The sequence below is a fragment of the Spea bombifrons genome, chromosome 1 (assembly GCF_027358695.1).
Source record: "Spea bombifrons isolate aSpeBom1 chromosome 1, aSpeBom1.2.pri, whole genome shotgun sequence".
Lineage (NCBI taxonomy): Eukaryota > Metazoa > Chordata > Amphibia > Anura > Pelobatidae > Spea > Spea bombifrons.
The window spans coordinates 63,973,797-63,982,322 of NC_071087.1; the positions used below are offsets into that span (position 1 = coordinate 63,973,797).

General features: G+C 38.4%; 1 protein-coding gene across 1 annotated transcript in view; it reads left to right on the plus strand.

The window, feature by feature from the left end:
* MFHAS1 (multifunctional ROCO family signaling regulator 1) overlaps positions 1-7,749 on the plus strand; it is a 30,569-nt gene extending 22,820 nt beyond the window's left edge. Inside the window, exons 2-3 of the mRNA XM_053462677.1 lie at positions 5,774-6,091; positions 7,559-7,749. Of these exons, the coding sequence (XP_053318652.1) occupies positions 5,774-5,904 (131 nt within the window). The 3' untranslated portion in view covers positions 5,905-6,091; positions 7,559-7,749. The remainder of the gene's footprint in view (positions 1-5,773; positions 6,092-7,558) is intronic.
* Positions 7,750-8,526: the final 777 nt, after the last annotated feature.

Here is an 8,526-nt window from a genome sequence, read left to right on the forward strand (position 1 = left end):
AGGGGACCTGGATCCTCCTGTCTCACCCCCCCCCATCATACACACACTTACCGGTGCTTCCTGCTGTGTTGCCGGGGCAGCGGGTTGACGTCTACGCAATCCGCGCAGACAACATCCGCTGCAGCCGGAAGGAGGTGTGGCTAGCAGCGGGGGTTGTCTGCATCCGTCGCGTAGACCTTCCCCGACTGTCAGAGACCAGAGTTCCCCGCACCGGTGCGGGGAACTCTGATATCTGACCTCTGACAGCCGGGGAAAGTATACGTGACTGACGCATACAAACCCCCGCTGCCAACTCCACCTCCTTGCGGCTGCAGCGGAAGACGACGTCAACCCGCTGCCCCGGCTGGAAGCACCGGTAAGAGAGGGGTGAGAGAGGGGTGAGAGAGAGAGAGAGAGAGTGTGTGTGTTAGTTAAATGGGGGTATAGGGTGTGTGTGTGTGTGTTAAATGGGGGCATAGGGCATTTCTGGAGTGGCGTTAAGGGGGCATTTAATAGAGCACTCTGCCTCCTGAAATGCCTTATACCTCCCTAAATGCCACTCTGCCCCATAATATGCGTTTTAACCCCCTAAATGCCAGAGTGGCATATAGGGGTATAAGGCATTTCTGGAGGCAGAGTGCTCTATACAATGCCTTTTAACTCCCTTAATGCCACTCTGCCTCCTGAAATGCCTTATACCTCCCTATATGCCACTCTGCCCCATAATATGCATTTTAACCCCCTAAATGCCAGAATGGGATATAGGGGTATAAGGCATTTCTGGAGGCAGAGTGGCACATAGGGGGTCAAAAGGCATACCATGGGGCACAGTGGGATATAGAGGGTTAAAAGGCATATCATGGGCCACAGTGCCATATTGGTGTGGCAAGCCTGGGGGCAGATGTGCGTAACTGGGGGACAGGTTGGAAAATACAAGAAATAAAAACAAAAAAAATATTTTTCTCAATCATAGCTTTTATTAAAAAAAATAGTTTACATGAATTAACATTTACTGGTAAAACTTTTTTCCTTTGGGGTCGTCTTATATTCAGGCTTTTTCTTTTTTTCCTAAGTTAATATTCAGATTTTGGGGGGTCGTTTTATAATCAGGGTCGTCTTATAATCGAGCAAATACGGTAATCTTAAATTGTGCCTGTCCATTTAAGGCACTGAAAAACACCCCTAAGAGCATTAGGAGCTGAGATGCATGAGATGAATGCTGATAAAGGACCAGTACATATTATTTTCAAAAAGCTATTTTTGTAAGTGTAAGTCATGCTTCAACTATTGATTCATAAAGAAACAATGATTTTCTTTGAAAGATATTTGGTCTTGTGCCTCTAAATCATGTGGAAGGGAAAATTAACATTGGCTTTTCATAGATAAAAGTAAACTTCAAAAAAAGCACAGCAACCTGTGAGTAGTACTAGTCGCTAAGGCTTACCTCCCTTCTTATCATGAGTAAGTCCAAATAATTGCAGGGTAATTGCCTAGCAGCTGATGGGGGGCCTTGGATTGTTAGCAATACACAGGGACTCTTCAATCCTCTCTATAGCCCTACCAGTAAAAAAGGGCTACAATATTTATTCTTTACCTGTAAAAAAAAAAATAAAAAACATAAAACAAGGCACTTACCCGCTTAAGACTCTGTAATTCCACAGATTCAGTGTACTGCCCCCTCTATTGTCCGAGTTTCATTACACTTTTTGCTGGCAAGAGCAGCAAATCACTGACTGGAAATCACCTTCATTGAAATCAGTTGAAGAGGTTTCTGCATATACTTGTTAGACCCTTTAGAATTCCTGCACAAGCCAGCACTGGCGCTAGATGGATTGTGAGTATACTCGTAGCCAGGCAATGCATCATTATAAAAGAACATTTTAAGCATCTTTTATAAAGCGCCAATAATTTATGCAGCGCTTCTTACAATACATATATTCAGGATATATGACAAGACTAGAATTGACAGGGTAAGACAAACCAGTACGTTATGTAGAGAGGGCCCTGCTCGCAAACTTACAATCTTGAAATTATTTGTTATGTAAATGCATGTGTATTTTTTTATTTATTTTTTAATAATGCTATCCTAATTTGGTTCAAACAAATTACAGTTGAAGAAAATGCAGTCTTCCAAAATGGATTTAGCAATACTAAACAATTTTCACTGTCTTGTTATAATTGTCTATAAACAGCCATCTGACATCCGCCCTAACTTGGTATTAGTTGTATTATCTGATATGATCTCTATAGCAAACTGTCGGAATTTCCGTAACACAAGCCAAATGTTGCAGCAAAAATGTATCCGTGTTTTTCATGCTGTTATCAGAACATTTAGAAGAATGTATATGGGATATTTGAGATCAAACACGTTTTTTTTTTCTTTTTTAATTAAATGCAGTGTATAAGAGCAGCCTATGTTAACAAATAGCTTGTGCTCAGTGTTTGTTTGCACCATGAGATTCAGTGCCTAATCTATCCAATGTTGTGGAATGAACATACAGGGTGAAGTAGATTTAAAAAAAGGTTTAAATCACTACAGTTTCACTCATAAAATTCTTTTGAGGACATTGTGCGGAGTCTGAACCCATACTTACCAGGTTCTAGTTAGCGCCAGTGCTGGCTCAGCAAATCTTATGGGGGGGGCGTCTAATAAGACCCCTTGTGCACTTGTTTGGAAAGTGCATTTATGGGCGGATGGCTTCAACCAGCCATCAGTGGAAAGAATCACCGGACCAAAGAGGAGAAAGCCACTCTAGGTCTGCAGCCTTTTAATTTTATTTATTTTTAACTTTTTAAAGAATACATTGCCCACCCATGCAAGTTACTATAACCTCATTTCACAATATACACATGAAGAACACAACAATATTGTTTAAAAACTGTCCGCTGCATTTAATCAACAATACTTTAAATGTTAACATGTTGAACAATCTTAATACATAACCTCACATCTAATCTTTAAGTTCTTTCACTATAAGCGGTCCCTACCACAACCCCTTGAATCTCAGGTTTAAAACCTTATTTTCTTATAGCCACCCCGACATATACCACCAGTCATTCACAACAACACAGTGGGTCTGGGGTTTATCATAATATTCATTAACACCATATTCCCAATAGGGCATTATCTAACCTCTAAGGTTCACTTGCCCCTTGCCATTCAACCAATCAATTTACTGAAATTCCCAGCCCAGCTGTTTGCATGCTTCAAAATAAACACCTTTCCAATGAAAACCTCAAATTCCTACCCATCTAACAGATGTCCCTCTGGTTGAATACCTGCCCCTTTTGCAGCCCCCCAAAATACAAATGCCCACGGATCCAAACCAGACATACTGTAAAAAAAAATACAAAAGAAAACAATAGCATTGCCTAATTTCCTTCCCCTCATCTTATTCCATAAGATGCGTCCTGACATAACCTTTAAAACCCCCATCTACCAATCATTTGCATATTGTCTTCACGTAAACCCCATGAGGGTGCTTGGGTGGCCGTGTGCACAGCAACAGCGTGCAGTCCTTTCTAATATTTGTCTATGAGGCTCCATATTCTTGCAGGTGCTATAGCTGCAAACAATGGCAAAATGCTTCCAGGTCATGAAAAGTCTTTGGTCATCTTGAGATCTCCTCAGAGTGGCTTGAAGATATTAAGGTCAGGAGAATGTGATGGCCTCTCCAGAACCTCCAACTTGGCCCTAGTGCTTAGGGTCATTGTCGTGCTGGAAAGTCCAAGTACTTCCCATGTGCAGCTTTTCTGCGGAAGAATCTTAATTGCCAGTATTTTCTTTTAACGTGTTGCATTCATCTTGTTACTTTTCACAAGATTCCCTGTGCCTTTAGAGCTCGCCCCCCAAAAAACATAAGCCCCACCATGCATCACAGTGGGAATGGTATTATTTTTGCTATAGGCCTTGTTGACCCCTCTCCAAACATGGCGCTTATGGTTGTGACCATAAAGCTCTATTTTGGTCTTGTCACTCCAAATCACAGTGTGCCAGAAGCTGTGAGGCGTGTCAAGTTGTTGTCGGGCATACTGTAACTAGGGCTGCAACAACTAATCGATAAAATTGATGATAATCGATAATGAAAATCGTTACCAACGAACAAGGCCAAACATTCAAGGGCATGTATATTTTTGATTGGGGCCATTTGGGTGATATGTTATCATTATGATGTAGAAAGTAGCCAAACATTGATGTGATAATAAATGGCTTCATATAATCACTAGCCTTAAATAAAAGACTCTTTGTTTGCATGGTCAGTCATATTTTCAATGCCAACATTTCACAATTTCTGCCAGGGTATGCCAACTTTTGAGCAAACCTGTACATCTAGTTCAAACTAGATGGCTCCTCTGATGATAACATAACTGCAGAATTATTAATACGTTACCACATTTTTTAATTTTTTTTTTAACAACATCTCTCACTATGGGGCTTGCTGGCAATGAAACTTTGCTTGACCAATCCCTTTCCTCAGTGGCCTCTTATGTGCTGCCCCTACAGCATCACATCTTGGCCGCGAAGCTACTTTAGGCAGACTTCCACCTGGCTGTGAACTAGGGACTGACTTCTCCTCCAGGGGTTCCTTTCTTCTTTGGTGAGGCTGTCTGGTACATTAAACTGTCCCTTTAAGAGGTTTTGTTTTATGTGATAAAACCTTTATGTTTATTTACATTCTCGATGATGCAATTAGTGTTTTATCTTATTGGACCAGCACATTTAATGCGACCATATGAAACGGCACACTAGCTAAACACAGGCATATGTTTGACTAAAAATGCATCATGTTATCTTCACTAAAGTATTATAAGACTTGTAAATGGTCAGATGTTGGCACACAGGCAGATGTTTCTTCATTTGTTTTATTTAGACTGTAACCAAGGAAATAGTTTTGTTGCTAAGAAACAAGCAATGTTTAGTTTTATCGGAATGAAAAATAAAACCAACTTTAATAAGACTTTTATAAAGTGGTTTGTATGAGGTTTGCATTATCTATCATATCTAACTCAAATCTGTTAACCTGAGAAATATAATACCACGCGAATATTTAAGGAATGGGGTATGAACATATCCATATGCTTTCAATAAACATATGTGGAAACAGTAGTTCTGCTGTATGCTTTAAATGAGGCAAACGCTATTTGCTCACTAGAAATCAGTGAGCGAATAGTGTCTGCCTCATTTGATGGTTTTCTAATACTAAAATAAGGGTGTACAGCGATCATGCACTGTGCTGGCAGCAGAAGTCCACTTCCTGGAAGGCAGCACCACTAAATGTGCTGTGACCATGTCTACAGGCCGCACACTTTTTCTTCCTGTTTCGGCTTTTTATTTCAATGTGTCTAGTCAAAGTTACATGGTAAAATTAGAGAAACCTGCAAGAAAAGGCTCTCTTGTTTTCTGTCTCTAGTCCCACTGACAACTCCCCAGCATAACACAGTACTTGGGGAGGCCTCTTACTCAATTCTTGACCTTGATTGCCCCTTGAGTGTTTCTCTTTACTTTAGCACAGGTAATCCCTTAGTTACTACAGGTCATAAAGACAAATATGGTTAGGTATTTTGAACTCAAACCCAGTCATAGGGGACCACATATAATAAGTTTTCTAGCTTATACATTGTTTACAGAAATCCTAACCCTTTGTCAGGTTGGCAACACTCTGATAGGGTTCGCAGCCTTTGTTCTCAAGTCGGTATCCAATACACTATTGTGTATATTGTGTTAAAGCTTGTGTTCTTGTATTTCATTGCACAGCATTAAAAACCATAACGTTTTTGCTTGTTCTCTTCACAGGAGAGTTATTGACCCAGCAACGGCCAGAGGGAATAACAGAAATAATCTGTCCAAAAAACGGTAGCGAGCGAGTCAACGTGGCCCTGGTGTATCCACCAACCCCAACAGTGATCAGCCCCTGTTCCAAGTGAACTATTTTGATGCCTTGCTCTTCCACTGCAGTATTTGTTAAATACAAAACCATAAGTAAATAAAAGGAATTATTAACTTAGAAAATCACTGTTTACCCCAAAACAAGGACTGAAACCTCATAGTATTTCAAAATGCTTTAGAGGCACTATAATTATTTGGAAAGCAGATGATTTCAGAGCTTTAAATGTAAGTATAAATAACGTCCACTTTTATACCTTATTTGTGTAATATATTTGTATGCCAGGCATGAGTAGATGCATTGTAGTGTGAATCTTACCCCCAGTTATAGGTACACTGCTCTATAGAATTTTGCCATTGGTCATTAAAGTCAAGAGAAATATAGCATCCTCAAAACTACAATATGTTGTTTTTTTTTTTTTAAGGATAAGCCGATTTACAAAGCAGCCATTTTGACGCTAAACACGTTCTCTGTGTGGTCATGGCGCAAGATAACTTGCACTAGAACGTTACACTGCACATTTAAATAATAAAAGAAACCTATACTGCTGTACCGGCCCTGGTGCATGCCTTAATACCATTTCCCAGTGTAGGCTACCCGGAGCTCTCCCTGTTCTGGGGAAGTGGTTACCTAAAGAGGAAAGGCCCCAGACAGCTTTTAGTGGCCATAGTAAAGTACCAGGGGGAAATATTTTCTTTGCACGTTAAACACAGCCCTGTATAGGGTAATGTCATTTTCATTTGAAGAAAAGGGAATTTTATTTTCATTTTTTTTTTCCTATAAACTTCCTTTTTCTACATGCCTGTAGGTCGTCATTTCATAGCACTTCAATCAGCATTCTGTTGGTTCTATTGACATTATAGTCACTTTTAAACTTTGCAACAGAATTGCAGTTTATTAATAACCCCCCCATTGTGTGTAATACAGGAACATGTCTAGTTTCTCCCATTGCTTGCCACAGCGAATACACTATTAACTGGTCCCAACCTAATGTGTGGCTTATGAATACTAAAATATAGAGTAAGTCCTACATACTGGAGGCAAACTCTCCTGTTGTCCTATATTGACTGCTTTATACACAAGCTGCTGTATTTCTTATTAGGAAATTATAATAAAACAGAACTGATCATTTTCTTTTAAAAGGCTATACTGTAACCCAATGATTTCTTTTTACTGTAAATCAAATTTTTTCCAGAAGTATTTTCCATTTTATTGGTAGTTGCTATCCATACTTAGTCCTGATTATTTAGGACCATTAAGTCCATTAAAAACTACACACAGTTCACTGAAATACTCATTCTTCCGAGAAACACTGTTAATCTTAGATTAAGTACTTTACTCAGACAGGAGAACATGCTTTTCATAATGTGGAAAACATTTCTGCCTACTTTTTCCCCTCTTCTAGATAGACAGCAAGGTTGAACTTGATGGACATCATTCTTTTTTTCAACCTAAACTATGATGTTACTATGTAAAATAAACTGATGATCTTTTGTTATCTGGGAGTTTAAAACTCTAACTTGTTCCTCCTCTAAAATAATTACCTTGTAACCAGTCAAGTGATATCTCATTACATCACACTACTGTGCTGCATATAGTACAATGGTCTTAGCTTCATTTAAATATTGCAATCCATTTTGTTTGTCCATAAATTTCATAAATTGTTTTTAATAATTCTGTTTCATTTTTTACAGGATAACAAAGTAGAAGAATTCATTAATTCTTTGCTGCAAATGGACCGGGAAAGAAAATATCTCGAGCACTTAAATCTCAGAACATTTTTGTGCATAATAGACATTTTAGATATTTAATTGGTGTATATTGCGTTCTAATGAGATATAAAACAGTGTGAATATATAAATGATATCAAACAAGCTTAAGAAAATTATTCTCCTTTAAGGGGGTGACTTTAATAAATACTGGTAACTGTGGCTTCTCAGGGATTATGCTTTCACATATAAGCCATAACATGTAAAGTTGTAGTATTGTCAAAAGTCAGCTTTTCAAATAAAAAAAAAAAATGAATTCACTGCTATGTCATTTCCATAAAATAATCCTAGAAGCAAGTATAGTCATTGTAAGCATCTTAGACCATCTGAATGAAAATATTTTTATTTTCTAAAGGGCTAACCATTATCAGCAACATGATCAAATCTCTGTATTTCAGACAAAAACATAGCAGAAATGTCAAAAAGGCATTGTCTATCCTTTTTAAAAGGCAGCAAACAAATCCAAATTCACACAGGGCATGTTTGGAGTTTTTATTATTACTATTACTATTATTATTAATATTATTGAAACACAAAGCAGCCTACCAAACGTATTGAACAATGAAATACACATTTGCAAGCAGTTTGATTTTGGCTGACTGGAGATAACTAGCTAAATGGCTAATTAAATTGCATTCCAGAAACATGCTTGGCACATAGAGCAGTTGTATCTCATGCATAACTTAACTCACAGAGTACTGTATGCCAAATTAATAGAAATAAAATAGGAAGGATCCAATCATGGTTAAAATACCGCATGCATATATACTTCACATTATATTGAATCTCCCTGTGGGCACATGGAGTGTAGGTAAAAAAAAAAAAAAAAAATCAAGGTAGTGACTATAATAATTCAGATGCTCAGCTTGTTCATGGAGTGAGGTGTATTCCTG